Here is an 18,215-nt window from a genome sequence, read left to right as displayed (position 1 = left end):
TAACACACATGCCAACCTCGTCTCTGACTTTACAGGGTGGGAAAACACATTCTTGATCTTTTTTTAGAGAGTTAACCCACAATCTTTCATTTGGAAATACAAAAAAGGGACAATCTGATATCTGCAAGGACTTGGAGAAAAATAAAACATCACTGCCAGGTTGTTCAATCTAGAACATTCAATCTAGAAAACATCTTTAAAATGATGGTGGTGGGGGGCTGACAATATTATGGAGTTGGTTGTTTAGATGGGGGCTGACAATATTATAGAGTTGGTTGTTTAGATGGGGGGGGCAGAATATTATAGAGTTGGTTGTTTAGATGGGTGGGGGGCTGACAGAATTATAGAGTTGGTTGTTTAGATGGGGGGGCAGAATATTATAGAGTTGGTTGTTTTAGATGGGTGGGGGGCTGACAGAATTATAGAGTTGGTTGTTGACAGAATAGAGTTGGGGTTTGGGGCTGACAGAATAAGAGAGTTGGTTGTTTAGATGGGGGGGGCTGACAGAATTATAGAGTTGGTTGTTTAGATGGGGGTGGGACTGACAGAACATTATGGAGTTGGTTGTTTAGATGGGGGGGGACTGACAGAACATTATGGAGTTGGTTGTTTAGATGGGGGGGACTGACAGAACATTATGGAGTTGGTTGTTTAGATGGGGGGACTGACAGAACATTATGGAGTTGGTTGTTTAGATGGGGGGGACTGACAGAACATTATGGAGTTGGTTGTTTAGATGGGGGGGACTGACAGAACATTATGGAGTTGGTTGTTTAGGGGGGGACTGACAGAACATTATGGAGTTGGTTGTTTAGATGGGGGGACTGACAGAACATTATGGAGTTGGTTGTTTAGGGGGCTGACAGAACATTATGGAGTTGGTTGTTTAGATGGGGGGGCTGACAGAACATTATGGAGTTGGTTGTTTAGATGGGGGGGCTGACAGAACATTATGGAGTTGGTTGTTTAGGGGGGGACTGACAGAACATTATGGAGTTGGTTGTTTAGGGGGGCTGACAGAATATTATGGAGTTGGTTGTTTAGATGGGGGGGGCAGAATATTATAGAGTTGGTTGTTTAGATGGGTGGGGGGCTGACAGAATTATAGAGTTGGTTGTTTAGATGGGGGGGACTGAGAACATTATGGAGTTGGTTGTTTAGATGGGGGGCTGACAGAACATTATGGAGTTGGTTGTTTAGGGGGCTGACAGAACATTATGGAGTTGGTTGTTTAGGGGGGGGGGACTGACAGAACATTATGTTGTTGGTTGTTTAGGGGGGACTGACAGAACATTATGGAGTTGGTTGTTTAGGGGGGGGCTGACAGAACATTATGGAGTTGGTTGTTTAGATGGGGGTGGGACTGACAGAACATTATGTTGTTGGTTGTTTAGGGGGACTGACAGAACATTATGGAGTTGGTTGTTTAGATGGGGGGGGCTGACAGAACATTATGGAGTTGGTTGTTTAGATGGGGGGTGGGACTGACAGAACATTATGTTGTTGGTTGTTTATGGGGGGGGACTGACAGAACATTATGGAGTTGGTTGTTTAGATGGGGGGGACATTGACAGAACATTATGGAGTTGGTTGTTTAGGGGGGCTGACAGAACATTATGGAGTTGGTTGTTTAGATGGGGGGACTGACAGAACATTATGGAGTTGGTTGTTTAGATGGGGGGGGACTGACAGAACATTATGTTGTTGGTTGTTTAGGGGGACTGACAGAACATTATGGAGTTGGTTGTTTAGATGGGGGGCTGACAGAACATTATGGAGTTGGTTGTTTAGGGGGGCTGACAGAACATTATGTTTTTCTTTGAGCTCATTACAGGTATTCCCGTAAGGAACTTTTCATGATCAAAACTCTTGGGATTGCTACAGCTTCACACATCAAACAGCATCTACTGACCAGGGCTATGAAAGTAGAATGAGACCTAAAACGATATCAAATAGTGTAAGACAACCCTACTGATTTGTCCTCGTCTGTGCAACACATTTTCTACCCGGTAATCAAGACTACTCTACTCATTTAGGTGAGTTCAAGTTTTCAATGTGTCTGGACAAGAAAACCATTTTACTATGTAATTATAATTTTAAAAACCCCATTGCATACCTTAAATACATTTTAAAAGCTTGGCATCTAATTCACAGCCACATTTCCTAATAGTCAATAAAGTGTTAATTCAGAGTGGTCTGTATATTATAAACTGACGATGCACATCGGCACGAATATCTGTTGGGATTATTAAATAATGACAAGATAATGGAAAATAATGATTCTGAGGTCGGTCATTCTTCCTCTCAAAGCATTTAGTGTTGACTGTTGAACGAGAGGACAGCTGCGACAATATTCATTTTTAAAAAAGGGAGAAATGTTTTTATTAATGGCGCTCTGCACTGCGTTGGTGGTGAGTCAATCCAGTCTCTTAAACGGCAGCCATCGTGAATCATTGAGTGGTCGGTCTTCGCAGCAGGTCCCACTTCAGCTTCTCCTGCGGCCACTAAAACCAGTTTTATCTCCTACATGCAGATCTTTCCCCTCTAAGAGCTCACCAACACATAGATCATCCTGTAAGAAAAAGAACACTTTAGGGGGAAATTCTCATCATTGAACCTAACGTTCGTTAAGACACTTCGGGTAAACCGAGGATATGAGCTCAAAAAAAACCTCAGCCTTTAAGGCAGATCAGTTATTACTTTCATACCCATAGAGACAGAAGGAGAGGAGGTAGAGATAACATACCCGTATAGATGGTAGAAGGAGAGGAGGTAGAGATAACATACCCGTAGAGATGGTAGAGATAACATACCCGTAGAGATAGTAGAAGAAGGAGAGGAGGTAGAAGGCCAGTTTGCACCAGCCCTCCTTTTGACAGTAGGCCAAGACGTCAGCGTTCATGATCGTAGTTGGATCATAGAGGCCTGGACCACTCATCACCGGCCTGCTCGTATACCTGCAGAGAAACATGACGCATGGAAGTCACAAGTAGCTGTGTTTCAACAAATTATTAACCAGGAAATGTGCTGGTTCATGGCAGCGGGACTATTTTTTTTTTTTTTTTTTTTTTTTAAAAAGGTCCACAGGGTTTGAATCTGTTAAAAGTAAAGAGTATGTATGCGCCTGCATAGAAACACATTTAGGCCTATTTATAGAAACAGGACACGTTTTCTCACAAACCTGATTTGAAAATATGACACATTTTAGCTGTAGTCAGCATGGTTAAGTCCATTACATTGGTTTCCGTAGAAACAACACTGCAGAATTGCAAGTGGCGTATATCCAAGAGAAATAAAAATCTGTCATCCTGGCTGAGATTCATTAAGTGGTCTTAACAAATCATGAACCATGAAAATTGCAGCAGAAATAAATATAAATAAGGTTTATAATATTTTCAAAGAAAGTGTTACACTGGGGGGGGGAACAAAAATAAATAGCATGTGTACATTGCTTAAAGTGACAAATAAAACCCCTTGAACGTACCTCCAGACGTGGTAGGCCAGCAGTGGCATGTTGAGGCCTAGGGTGAGCCACTCAGCAGCACACAGGAACATCACGCAGAAGAACACATGGATGAGATACTCCGGGAGTACGAGCTGCATGAACGTGTAAACACAGTGATATCAACAAGATCAGAGTCAGGAGTCGCTGCCTTCAGACCTCAAGAAAATACACTCAAATGTACTCACTGCTATGCAGAAAACAGAGACAGAGACTGAAAATGTACTCACTGCTATGCAGAAAACAGATACAGTAGAAATTAGAGACAGAGACTGAAAATGTACACAAGACTTGCATGTTGTTTTGGGTCATAGAATGATTGTTGCCTTTGTACAGCAAAATGTTCAAGTACAGAGGACACCATGAGCATGAATTAAATAGATATTGGGACTAACAGAACAATTTAGGTCTAAACTGTTAAGACATTCCCTTGACATGCGTTTTCATCCCTTGATATCGTTTGAGACAGTAGCTTCCATAACATTACTAGACAGACAGTAGCTTCCATAACATTACTAGACAGACAGTAGCTTCAATAACATTACTAGACAGTAGCTTCCATAACATTACTAGACAGACAGTAGCTTCTATAACATTACTAGACAGACAGTAGCTTCCATAACATTACTAGACAGACAGTAGCTTCCATAACATTACTAGACAGACAGTAGCTTCCATAACATTACTAGACAGACAGTAGCTTCCATAACATTACTAGACAGACAGTAGCTTCCATAACATTACTAGACAGACAGTAGCTTCTATAACATTACTATACAGTAGCTGCTATAACATTACTAGACAGACAGTAGCTTCTATAACATTACTAGACAGACAGTAGCTTCTATAACATTACTAGACAGACAGTAGCTTCCATAACATTACTAGACAGACAGTAGCTTCCATAACATTACTAGACAGACAGTAGCTTCCATAACATTACTAGACAGACAGTAGCTTCCATAACATTACTAGACAGACAGTAGCTTCCATAACATTACTAGACAGACAGTAGCTTCCATAACATTACTAGACAGACAGTAGCTTCTATAACATTACTAGACAGTAGCTGCTATAACATTACTAGACAGACAGTAGCTTCCATAACATTACTAGACAGACAGTAGCTTCTATAACATTACTAGACAGACAGTAGCTTCTATAACATTACTATACAGTAGCTGCTATAACATTACTAGACAGACAGTAGCTTCTATAACATTACTAGACAGTAGCTTCCATAACATTACTAGACAGTAGCTTCCATAACATTACTAGACAGTAGCTTCTATAACACTACATTTGACCAGGACCCCGTAGGGCTCGGTTGTAAAGTAGTGCACTCTAAGGAATATTCCGTCTGATTCTGTCTTTCCCCATAGGACAGGGCTACTGTGACGTCATCTGGTCTAGGCTCAGGCCTAAAGAAAGACATGCATTCAAATGAAGGTGTGTGTGTGGGGGGGGTTTACAGCACTGCTACATTGAAACATGTGATAGTAGATGTCATGTTACACTAGACTAGATGTGTGTGTGTGGTGGGGGGGGTAGATGTCATGTTACACTAGACTAGATGTATGTTTACTGACTCTTCTTCTCAGGCTGCTTTTTGTTTTGCCTTAAATCATAGGAAGGCGGTATGGTTGTCGTGCGACGCTACAGCTGAATAGTCCAGGCTATAGGGGAACACAAAGCACGGATTAACCAGTCCTGAGACCCACAGTTAATGTGTTATTTAATCCCATAAACTCTTGGTTTATAGAGCCTCCTGTCTGTCCTCACAAAATCCCACGATCAACTGAAGGAGATCTGTCAGTGTGACTAGAATACTCGTTAAATATTATAGGCACCCTAGCCTAGTATTCTCAGAACTAAAATGTAGGCTAAACCCTACTTCAAAAACGTTGACTTAATAAAATTCTCTCCTTGGGAAAAGTTGGTATGATATAATATATATTTTTTTAATATATATTTTTTATTTTACCTTTATTTAACTAGGCAAGTCAGTTGAGAACAAATTCTTATTTTCAATGACGGCCTAGGAACAGTGCGTTAACTGCCTGTTCAGGGGCAGAACGACAGATGTGTACCTTGTCAGCTCGGGGGTTTGAACCTTCCGGTTCCAGTCCCAACGCTCTAACCGCTAGGCTACCCTGCCGCCTCTTATCAGAGTACACTACATGCAAACAGAAGTTGGCTGTTACGCTCTGAGCATTTGCATGTCTTTTCAGTTAACCTCTGTATGTAGCACTACGTTCATCAATAACAACATTGGTACCCATGTCCAAGTGTCTCTGCACGTCCCAATGCTTTTGATGAACCCTCTTCCTGAGTAATATAACTAAACTACACCTCCTACTGACCAAGACCGCCCCAATGGCACCCTAGTCCCTATATAGTGCACTACTTTAGACCAGAGCCCTATGGCACCCTATTCCCTATATAGTGCACTACTTTAGACCAGAGCCCTATGGCACCCTATTCCCTATATAGTGCACTACTTTAGACCAGAGTCCTATGGCACCCTAGTCCCTATATAGTGCACTACTTTAGACCAGAGCCCTATGGCACCCTAGTCCCTATATAGTGCACTACTTTAGACCAGAGCCCTATGGCACCCTAGTCCCTATATAGTGCACTACTTTAGACCAGAGCTCATAGGGATGCAGGCTTAATGTTTAGAATAAAAGTGTCCCCAAATACATTTCAGCGCAGCTTTGAAAAAATATTTATCTTAAAATGGTTTAATCTTCACCCCCAACTTTCATTACACTTAGATGTTTCAACATTGTTTAAAGTATGAAACGAAGAAAAAAAATGAAAACCATGACGAGCCCTCTACATACATGGGTTGAAACTCCCGTCTACCCTACAAAGCTATACTGTCCTCTCTAATCATTAAAGATCTCATGGGGAAAACACGCTGGGCACACACACACACACACACACACACACACAGACACACGCAGACACACACAGACAGAGGAAGTAATGCAACGTAGTGACATTGAGACATGTTGTACACAAGACTGCCCCCCCCCCCAATTTACTTAACTTTGGACTCTGGACTCAACTCCTGAGGATGTTAGGCTGACTGAGTTGAGGTCTGACGGTCTCAGACAAGACATCCTATGAACTGCATAGAGCCTGGTCGGTAATGCCAGGTCATTTCTAATACCAATGAGCGCAGAACGTTGAGGCTTGAATTCAATAACCCTGCTGTAGTAAATTAGTCCAACGCCTCTTGAGATTCGTTGACTGAAAAAGACGTTTGCAAACACTCCCCATGTGCAGAAGTGACCGACTGGAGACCGAAATGGCATTTTATATCGGAGATTGGTACAAACATTCAATTATTTTAATATTTTTGACCTTTTCAACAGTCTATGCCATTAAAAAAAATTACATTTAAAAAAAAAAGCAGATTACAAAAAACTAAAAGTGTTTGAGTTTGACAGCTGACAAGATCACTATAGATTTACAACAGTGCAGCACAGGAAGCCATCCAGCCACAACCTCATCCAGCCGGACCGCAACCTCATCCAGCCGGACCGCAACCTCACCCAGCCTGACCGCAACCTCATCCAGCCGGACCGCAACCTCACCCAGCCGGACCGCAACCTCACCCAGCCGGACCGCAACCTCACCCAGCCGGACCGCCAGGCCGTAACCTCATCCAGCCTGACCGCAATCTCATCCAGACTGACCGCAACCTCATCCAGCCTGACCGCCAGGCCGTAACCTCATCCAGCCTGACCGCAACCTCATCCAGCCTGACCGCCAGGCCGCAACCTCATCCAGCCTGACCGCAACCTCATCCAGCCTGACCGCCAGGCCGCAACCTCATCCAGCCTGACCCCATCTCATCCAGCCTGACCGCAACCTCATCCAGCCTGACCGCAACCTCATCCAGCCTGACCGCAACCTCATCCAGCCTGACCGCAACCTCATCCAGCCTGACCGCAACCTCATCCAGCCTGACCGCAACCTCATCCTCAGCCTGACCGCCAGGCCGCAACCTCCCTGCAAACCTCATCCAGCCTGACCGCCAGGCCGCAACCTCATCCAGCCTGAGCAACCTGTCCAGCCCAGGCACCCACCTGACCGTCCAGCCTGACCGCCAGGCCGCAACCTCACCCAGCCTGACCGCAACCTCACCCACCTCATTCAGCCTGACCGCCAGGCCATAACCTCATCCAGCCTGAACGCAACCCATCCAGGCCGCAACCCTCACCCAGCCTGACCGCAACCTCACCCAGCCTGACCGCAACCTCATCCAGCCTGACCGCAACCTCATCCAGCCTGACCGCACATATTATAGAAAGCAGATCAGTATGCAGTCGATGAAGTCAGGAGAAAGATGTCACCTGCAACCATCCAGTCTATACTTACCGGATTCAGTGTGTTACATTGATCAATGGGATTCTTGTAATCAGTCTTCAGTTCATCAAATGCAATGATCTGGAGAGAAAGAGAGAACATATGAAGTAAATTACTTCTTCCCCATTCTTGTTTGACAAAGACAACTGGATCATTGAACAAAAACAAAGGCTGCAGATTGCAAATGTCCTGGAACAATGGCCAAATGCAATGAGGGACAGCTGTTGTCTTTCATAGAGAAGACGTATCCTCCTATTTATTATTTCAATGTCCTCCGGTACAACTTGCCTACAACAATGGCTGGTACAACAAGCATAACATGCTGACCGCGCCACGTGCGCGAGCAAAATAAATTTAAACATTAATTATTCAATTATTGCACCCACACTGCTCACGCGCGCCAAAGACAGTCTGCATTGCCAAGCGCTAAAATAGAAGTCAGTTCTATTTGTGACGTTGAACGAGGTGCAAGTCCTGCCTCTCCCATCTCCTCATTGGTTTACAGAAGCAGATAGTTCATCTTTCAAATCACCCACGTGGCTGAGTTTGGTCAGTCGTCATGGTAACTGAGATGCCAATCGCCATATGGAAAAAGCCCGGAAGGAGGAGACTAGAAACTATTTGGTTGATCGTTTTGTATGTGGATTAATTGTAGGAGTATGTAAACAACTCAACGTTTATATCACAGGACAAATTAGCTAGCAACCTCAAGCTAGCTCAATAGGACACATTAGCTAGCTAGCTTAAATTGCCATAAATGTTTAATGCTTTTCGACCTGTCCCCAAATTAATATAATTGGTTCAGAGTTTGTTTTGATATTTTCCTGATAACATTTGGTGTGGGAGGACAAAAATCAATTTGCGCACGCGTGTGGACTGTTTGGGTACAGTGTTAGGGGCCAACAACATTATGCGAGTCTGGGGACTAGGAAATGGAATCCAAACACAGTAAGTCTTTAGCTAATGGGACGATTCAAAGGGATTGAAAATATCTAAGTAGAATTGAAAGGTTAGAATATAGATAAAGGTTAGAATATAGATAAAGGTTAGAATATAGATAAAGGTTAGAATATAGATGACTCGGCCAGAAAAGGAAACATGACAGCAATCAAATCAGATGATTTCCATCACTTAACAACGAGGCCCCGGTTCATTACTGCATAAACTAGCTAGTTTAGTTTGCTAGTCAACTACCGTGTTCACCCGTTTTTAAATGTAGGAAGCTAATGTTAACTACACTGAACAAAAATATAAACCCAAAGTGTTGGTCCCATGTTTCATGAGCTGAAATAAAATATTGCATAAATGTTCCATACGCACAAAAATATTATTTCTCTAATTTTCGGCACAAATTTGTTTACATCCCTGTTAAGTGAGCATTTCTCCTTTGCTAAAAAAAAAATCCATCCACCTGTCAGGTGTGGCATATCAAGAAGCTGATTCAACAGCATGATGATTACACAGATGTTACCTTGTGTTAGGGACAATAAAAGGCCACTAAAATGTGCAGTTTTGTCACATCAATGACACCAATGTCTCAAATTGAGGGAGAGTGCAACTGGCATGCTGACTGCAGGAATGTCCACCAGATAATTTCTCTACCATAAGCCACCTCCATCGTTTTAGAGAATATGTCTAATCTTCGTCAAAAAAGCAAACCACGTGTTACCACGCCTGCCCAGGACCTCCACATCCGGGTTCGTCTGACAAGCCACCGGGACAGCTGATGAAACTAAGTATTAGTATATAAGCCCTCTTTAGTTGGGGGAAAACTCATTCTGATTGGCTGGGCGTATTGGCTGCGATTAAGGCCTTATAATGGATTTATTTCAATAAGAGATTTCCTTATATGAACTGTAACTCATTAAAATCGTTAATTGTTGCGTTTATAATTTTTGTTCAGTATAATTAGTTACCTAGCTAGTATACACTAATAGCGTTACCATTTAGCCAGCTCTGGTAACGTTAACGGATGCCGATATAGTTTACTAGCTGGCTGACGTTTAAATTCGGAGTTTAACAAAAAGGTTTGTTTAGAAAAGGTAGGCCAATATTATTTGATAGCGAATGAAAACAAAATGACTCGGTCTTTTCGGTCAAACAGCACGGATGTACGGTGCCATTCATTCTGGGTTAGTTATTAAACTAACGAATGACAAGCCTGTTTGCAAATGGTTCATTGCAAAACGTTGGTTATCTATATTGCCTAGCTACATCACTATAGTTCAAGTCATACTATTTGATTATGATACCAATATAGCTACTTACATGCCAAATAGCGAAGAAAATGAGAGCGGCCGTAAGCAATAGCGCAAGCATGTAACAAAAGGCCGCGAATGTGAACGCCATGTTTGTGTTGCTTTGCTGGCTGATATCTATAACCACAGAGATCTGTCATCCGTTGCCTTCTAGAGGGAAGCGAGAAACTACAGAACGCAGACCAGGGCAAAAAAAAAAATGATGCTGCGTTCAAAACAACTGGGAACTCGGACATCTCTGACTTCAGTCGTTCCAAGACAACTGGGTACTCGGGAAGAAACGAGCTCCAACGGGGGGTAATATTTTTTTTGAACGGTCATCCAAATCAGAATTTGAAGTTTATAAATTCGGGTGTCTTTCTGGAGTTCCGACCTGATGATCACAGATTTCATGATTTTACTTTGGTTTTTTTTTCCTTCAAAGTCGCAGTTCTTCTTCGATGAGGTTTAACGGCGGTTGGCATCCAATAAATGTTGCATTACCGCCACCTACTGGGCTGGGAGTACAACTCCCTTACACTTTGCTTGAAAAATAAAAACCCTACCATCTAACACAGGGGTGGGCAATTCCAGTCGTCGAATTCCTGATAGACTGTGACACTAAACACAACACTTACACCTTTAAAATAATAATAATAATAATAATAATAACTAAAATAATACAAAATAACCCCACCCTACTCCACTATTTAAATATATTTAGTCCTCCTTCAAATCAAATCAAATTTTATTTGTCACATACACATGGTTAGCAGATGTTAATGCGAGTGTAGCGAAATGCTTGTGCTTCTAGTTCCGACAATGCAGTAATAACGAACAAGTAATCTAACTAACAATTCCAAAAAACTACTGTCTTATACACAGTGTAAGGGGATAAAGAATATGTACATAAGGATATATGAATGAGTGATGGTACAGAGCAGCATAGGCAAGATACAGTAGATGATATCGAGTACAGTATATACATATGAGATAAGTATGTAAACCAAGTGGCATAGTTAAAGTGGCTAGTGATACATGTATTACATAGGGATGCAGTCGATGATATAGAGTACAGTATCAACGTATGCATATGAGATGAACAATGTAGGGTAAGTAACATTATATAAGGTAGCATTGTTTAAAGTGGCTAGTGGTATATTTACATCATTTCCCATCAATTCCCATGATTAAAGTGGCTGGAGTAGAGTCAGTGTCATTGACAGTGTGTTGGCAGTAGCCACTCAATGTTAGTGGTGGCTGTTTAACAGTCTGATGGCCTTGAGATAGAAGCTGTTTTTCAGTCTCTCGGTCCCAGCTTTGATGCACCTGTACTGACCTCGCCTTCTGGATGACAGCGGGGTGAACAGGCAGTGGCTCGGGTGGTTGATGTCCTTGATGATCTTTATGGCCTTCCTGTAGCATCGGGTGGTGTAGGTGTCCTGGAGGGCAGGTAGTTTGCCCCCGGTGATGCGTTGCGCAGACCTCACTACCCTCTGGAGAGCCTTACGGTTGAGGGCGGTGCAGTTGCCATACCAGGCGGTGATACAGCCCGCCAGGATGCTCTCGATTGTGCATCTGTAGAAGTTTGTGAGTGCTTTTGGTGACAAGCCGAATTTCTTCAGCCTCCTGAGGTTGAAGAGGCGCTGCTGCGCCTTCCTCACGATGCTGTCTGTGTGAGTGGACCAATTCAGTTTGTCTGTGATGTGTATGCCGAGGAACTTAAAACTTGCTACCCTCTCCACTACTGTTCCATCGATGTGGATGGGGGGTTGTTCCCTCTGCTGTTTCCTGAAGTCCACAATCATCTCCTTAGTTTTGTTGACGTTGAGTGTGAGGTTATTTTCCTGACACCACACTCCGAGGGCCCTCACCTCCTCCCTGTAGGCCGTCTCGTCGTTGTTGGTAATCAAGCCTACCACTGTTGTGTCATCCGCAAACTTGATGATTGAGTTGGAGGCGTGCGTGGCCACGCAGTCGTGGGTGAACAGGGAGTACAGGAGAGGGCTCAGAACGCACCCTTGTGGGGCCCCAGTGTTGAGGATCAGCGGGGAGGAGATGTTGTTGCCTACCCTCACCACCTGGGGGCGGCCCGTCAGGAAGTCCAGTACCCAGTTGCACAGGGCGGGGTCGAGACCCAGGGTCTCGAGCTTGATGACGAGCTTGGAGGGTACTATGGTGTTGAATGCCGAGCTGTAGTCGATGAACAGCATTCTCACATAGGTATTCCTCTTGTCCAGATGGGTTAGGGCAGTGTGCAGTGTGGTTGAGATTGCATCGTCTGTGGACCTATTTGGGCGGTAAGCAAATTGGAGTGGGTCTAGGGTGTCAGGTAGGGTGGAGGTGATATGGTCCTTGACTAGTCTCTCAAAGCACTTCATGATGACGGATGTGAGTGCTACGGGGCGGTAGTCGTTTAGCTCAGTTACCTTAGCTTTCTTGGGAACAGGAACAATGGTGGCCCTCTTGAAGCATGTGGGAACGGCAGACTGGTATAGGGATTGATTGAATATGTCCGTAAACACACCGGCCAGCTGGTCTGCGCATGCTCTGAGGGCGCGGCTGGGGATGCCGTCTTGGCCTGCAGCCTTGCGAGGGTTAACACGTTTAAATGTCTTACTCACTTCGGCTGCAGTGAAGGACAACCTGAAAGGACGGGACACCACCACTTAACACACCCTGTAACTCTTCTGATGTCAAGTCTCGCACACCCAAATACCTCTCTGCAGCTGCCACCACGACCTCCGATTCAGAGGGGTTGGGTTAAATGCAGAAGACACATTTCAGATGAATACATTCAGTTGGACAACTGATTAGGTATCCCCCTTTCCCAACCTCCATTTTTCTGCAACTTATGTTCCATCCCTGCAGTACAGTTGATAGCCATTGCTATAAATCCAATCTTACTGAAACAAAAATCACTTGTTGGTTTATCGCTCTGTTCTGGTACAGATCTACTAGTCACACCCCTCCTCTCAGGATCACTCCCTCTGTTCTGGTACAGATCTACTAGTCACACCCCTCCTCTCAGGATCACTCCCTCTGTTCTGGTACAGATCTACTAGTCACACCCCTCCTCTCAGGATCACTCCCTCTGTTCTGGTACAGATCAACTAGTCACACCTCTCCTCTCAGGATCCCTCCCTCTGTTCTGGTACAGATCTACTAGTCACACCAATCCTCTCAGGATCCCTCCACCTTGACCCATCTTCCTCTACTTTCTTCACTGCCTCAGCATAGGTCAACTTTTGTACTCCTCTAACCCTGGAAACCTCAACCTGCCTCTCTCAAATCAAATCAAATTTTATTGGTCACATACACATGGTTAGCAGATGTTAATGCGAGTGTAGCGAAATGCTTGTGCTTCTAGTTCCGACAATGCAGTAATAACCAATGTCACACTTTCTGATCCACAGCCCCATGGGAACCCTTACAATTAACACATACCACTACTTTCCCCAATGCTACACATTACACAGACCCATAAAAACAAATCCAATTTTAATAAATTATATTGGGTGAAATACCACAGTGTGCCATCACAGCAGCAATATGTGTGACCTGTTGCCACCAAAGGGCAGCCAGTGAAGAACAAACACCATTGTAAATACAAACCATATTTATTTATTTTAACTATTTGCACATCGTTACAAAACTGGGGAAAATTAGACATAATGACATTTGAAATGTCTTCATTCTTTTGGAACTTTTGTGTAATGTTTACTGTTCATTTTTTATTATTTATATCCCTTTTGTTGATCTATTTCCCTTGCTTTGGCAATGTTTCCCATGCCAATAAAGCCCCTTAAATGGAATTGAGAAGAACTGTGGTCGAGCGAGCAGAGGAGCGCAGGCCAGCGTGATGCGTGCAAAGTGAGGGTTTGTGAGCGTGATTTTGAACGAGCAGAACTGCAGTGCCGCGCGCAGTAAATTAATCCGAGAGCAGAGATTTTTGTTTCCCCTCAAGAAATACGTACTAAATCAAATTTTATTGGTCACATACACATGGTTAGCAGATGTTAATGCGAGTGTAGCGAAATGCTTGGACTCCATGTCCAGACTCAGAAATGACTGCACTCTCACAAACACGACTGTCTCCTCTGCCTCTCGCAACAATTTTCCAGTTTGCTCTCCAAAATAAAATGTTGCTCTCGCAACTGCCTACTATAATTATATAAAACAGGGGAAAATCCAAGCCAATGAACATAGCCTGTAGCAGTCTATTGAAACGCCATTGGTCAGGTTTTTGTTCCAATCACGGCTTGACTGCTTTCTTAATTAACTGAGTTTTTGACCACAGAGATGACGGCTAAGTGTCTTGTTTCACAGTCTTTGTACAAAATAATAAAATGTAGCCCTTTATTAGCTAGCTACCTGTCATGTATTCATTTTTTTATTCAAAACACAGATCAACAATTTACATTGTTACATCATACAAAACAGAACGCAGGTATTAACGAGAAAATACTAAAACATTCTCTGACTTAAAGAAAACATTTTTTTTAGAGAATACTATTTATTTGTAGAATGAGTAGTAAAATCAGCTCCTTCCTGCTCTTTCCTGTCCTTTTCGTCTCTCCCTCAATCTCTCCTATTATCTTTTGTTTTTTTTGCCAGTTGTTTTTTTGCCAGTTGTTTTTTTTTTTGCCAGTTGTTTTTTTGCCAGTTGAATCGTCCCATTCTGCTTGGTGACAGACTCCTGCAGGCTGCTTATGGAACTGTCTTATCTGGTCCTGGGGGATCTCTCCATCCAGGTGGGCCAGGTAAGTGTACAGCCCTACGAACGAATCAAAGGGGATCCTCTCTCCGCTCCACCCTCCCCATTCCCTGTCAGGATCTCACACACATACCTCAGGGTACTGATGATGGTCCCTCCCAGAGCGAAGAAGTGCATCCAGTGGATGTTGTCGTTGAAGTTCCCCAGGGCCAGCAGAGTGTCCAGCTGCTCTGAGGGAAGACACAGACACTTCCTCTTCTGCTGCATCTCCTCTTTACTGATCGTCTCCTTAAGGGCCAGCTGTTTGTGTAGGACCTTCAGCAGGCCTGGTGTCAATCCGGTATCAGTCTTCTGTGTGGCAACGGGCATCTCCAGCCTATCTTTGGACAGGGCAGAGTGTCTCCTTTGGACAGGGCAGAGTGTCTCCTTTGGACAGGGCAGAGTGTCTCCTTTGGACAGGGCAGAGTGGCTCCTTTGGACAGGGCAGAGTGTCTCCTTTGGACAGGGCAGAGTGTTTTCTTTGGACAGGGCAGAGTGTTTTCTTTGGACAGGACAGAGTGTCTCCTTTAAACAGGGCAGAGTGTCTCCTTTGGACAGGGCAGAGTGTCTCCTTTGGACAGGGCAGAGTGTCTCCTTTGGACAAGGCAGAGTGTTTTCTTTAAACAGGGCAGAGTGTCTCCTTTGGGCAGGGCAGAGTGTCACCTTTGGACAGGGCAGAGTGTCTCCTTTAAACAGGGCAGAGTGTCTCCTTTAAACAGGGCAGAGTGTCTCCTTTAAACAGGGCAGAGTGTCTCCTTTAAACAGGGCAGAGTGTCTCCTTTAAACAGGGCAGAGTGTCTCCTTTAAACAGGGCAGAGTGTCTCCTTTGGACAGGGCAGAGTGTCTCCTTTGGACAGGGCAGAGTGTCTCCTTTGGACAGGGCAGAGTGTTTTCTTTAAACAGGACAGAGTGTCTCCTTTGGACAGGGCAGAGTGTCTCCTTTGGACAGGGCAGAGTGTCTCCTTTGGACAGGGCAGAGTGTCTCCTTTGGACAGGGCAGAGTGTCTCCTTTGGACAGGGCAGAGTGTCTCCTTTGGACAGGGCAGAGTGTCTCCTTTGGACAGGGCAGAGTGTCTCCTTTGGACAGGGCAGAGTGTCTCCTTTGGACAGGGCAGAGTGTCTCCTTTAAACAGGGCAGAGTGTCTCCTTTGGGCAGGGCAGAGTGTCTCCTTTGGACAGGGCAGAGTGTCTCCTTTGGACAGGGCAGAGTGTCTCCTTTAAACAGGGCAGAGTGTCTCCTTTGGACAGGGCAGAGTGTCTCCTTTGGACAAGGCAGAGTGTCTCCTTTGGACAGGGCAGAGTGTCTCCTTTGGACAGGGCAGAGAAGTACGCTGCAGACCACTGTAGTATGTCATGGGGTTGGGTTCTGATTGCAGCTTTGGTGAACTGTTTGAGAATGTCTGGTAGTTCAGGGGGGATGTTGATTTGCTGTTCACAGTACATAGAATCTGGAGAAGGTATTGCTGAATCATATTACTAATCAAATATCTTTCTTGGTAATAAAAATGAATATTTAAAAAACAAGTAAGAGAGTTAAATTTGCTAAAATTATATTTTAAAAAATTGATTTGGTTTAGGGATTGGCCAACTTCATTTTCAATCCATAGCAATTTAAAGTGTTTTCCCTGACTGTCATGTGTCTTCGGCAACGATCAACTGCAATGACCTCACGGCCTGGGTGGTCTTAACAAATCACAGCACAGTATATGATATTAGAACACGAACCAATTACAATACAGTATGTTAACACACATGAATATTACATCCCCCTTATTACTTTAAAAAAAAAAAAAAAATTTTAAATAAAAATGTTCTACATATTTTCAAGCATTTCATTTGAATACATGCTCTGTAGTATGAATTCAAGGTAAGTAACCTTGTTAAATCAGATTTATTTATAAAGCCCTTCGTACATCAGCTGATATCTCAAAGTGCTGTACAGAAAACCCAGCCTAAAACCCCCAAAACAACAAGCAATGCAGGTGTAGAAGCACGGTGGCTAGGAAAAACTCCCTAGAAAAGGCCAAAACCTAGGAAGAAACCTAGAGAGGAACCAGGCTCCGAGGGGTGGCCAGTCTTCTTCTGGCTGTACTGGGTAGAGAGGAACCAGGCTCCGAGGGGTGGCCAGTCTTCTTCTGGCTGTACTGGGTAGAGAGGAACCAGGCTCCGAGGGGTGGCCAGTCTTCTTCTGGCTGTACTGGGTAGAGAGGAACCAGGCTCCGAGGGGTGGCCAGTCCTCTTCTGGCTGTACTGGGTAGAGAGGAACCAGGCTCCGAGGGGTGGCCAGTCTTCTTCTGGCTGTACTGGGTAGAGAGGAACCAGGCTCCGAGGGGTGGCCAGTCCTCTTCTGGCTGTACTGGGTAGAGAGGAACCAGGCTCCGAGGGGTGGCCAGTCCTCTTCTGGTCCTCTTCGTGTATACTGTACCAATTACGTACCGCGTCAACATAACAGACTCTGAAACAATGTTTTAGTACCAAGATTTCTCAGCAACTCTGCATTTCGCCATAGCCATGACAACATTTGAAAGACATGCAATATCGAAGCTTCTCAAAGTTCAACTGTTCAATAACCAGTTTACAGTCTGGAACTCTTTTAAGGGAGCGATCCACCTACACCCTTTGACATTTAACAGATCTAGGACAGTTCTGGGCTTTGACCTCTCTTCCTGGCCTTGTGTGGTATGAAGCTGAGCATGCTTCGGTGTCAGTTAACATTTGTTGTGGTGTTTTCGGGTGTGCGTGTGTGTGTGTGTGTTGTGGTGTTTTCGGGTGTGTGTGTGTGTGTGTGTGTGTGTGTGTGTGTTGTGGTGTTTTCGGGTAAGCATGGTGTGTGTGTGTGTTGTGGTGTTTTCGGGTGTGTGTGTGTGTGTGTGTGTTGTGGTGTTTTCGGGTGTGTGTGTGTGTGTGTGTGTTGTGGTGTTTTCGGGTAAGCATGGTGTGTGTGTGTGTGTGTTGTGGTGTTTTCGGGGTGTGTGTGTGTGTGTGTTGTGGTGTTTTCGGGTAAGCATGGTGTGTGTGTGTGTTGTGGTGTTTTCGGGTGTGTGTGTGTGTGTGTTGTGGTGTTTTCGGGTGTGTGTGTGTGTGTGTGTTGTGGTGTTTTCGGGTGTGTGTGTGTGTGTGTGTGTGTGTTGTGGTGTTTTCGGGTGTGTGTGTGTGTGTGTGTGTGTGTGTGTTGTGGTGTTTTCGGGTGTGTGTGTGTGTGTGTGTGTGTGTTGTGGTGTTTTCGGGTAAGCATGTGTGTGTGTGTGTGTGTGTTGTGGTGTTTTCCGGTGTGTGTGTGTGTGTGTGTGTGTGTTGTGGTGTTTTCGGGTGTGTGTGTGTGTGTGTTGTGGTGTTTTCG

The 18,215-nt window shown here is 44.3% G+C and overlaps 1 protein-coding gene and 1 pseudogene across 1 annotated transcript; both read right to left on the bottom strand.

Annotated features, from left to right (window-relative positions):
- Positions 1–2,036: 2,036 nt before the first annotated feature.
- On the bottom strand, positions 2,037–10,322 carry LOC112255837 (protein cornichon homolog 1). Its single transcript, XM_042325140.1, has 5 exons — positions 10,151–10,322; positions 7,895–7,963; positions 3,485–3,597; positions 2,814–2,957; positions 2,037–2,572 (listed from the first exon to the last, which is right to left on the bottom strand). The coding sequence occupies exons 1-5, from the start codon at positions 10,229–10,231 to the stop codon at positions 2,545–2,547; spliced, it is 435 nt and encodes a 144-aa protein (XP_042181074.1). The 5' UTR covers positions 10,232–10,322; the 3' UTR covers positions 2,037–2,544.
- A 2,417-nt stretch (positions 10,323–12,739) lies between these two features.
- Positions 12,740–17,570, bottom strand: LOC112255838 (annotated as a pseudogene).
- Positions 17,571–18,215: the final 645 nt, after the last annotated feature.

The sequence above is a fragment of the Oncorhynchus tshawytscha genome, linkage group LG08, assembly GCF_018296145.1.
Source record: "Oncorhynchus tshawytscha isolate Ot180627B linkage group LG08, Otsh_v2.0, whole genome shotgun sequence".
Lineage (NCBI taxonomy): Eukaryota > Metazoa > Chordata > Actinopteri > Salmoniformes > Salmonidae > Oncorhynchus > Oncorhynchus tshawytscha.
The sequence above is the reverse complement of the archived record's forward strand: the minus strand, read 5'-3'. Positions and strand labels throughout refer to the sequence as shown.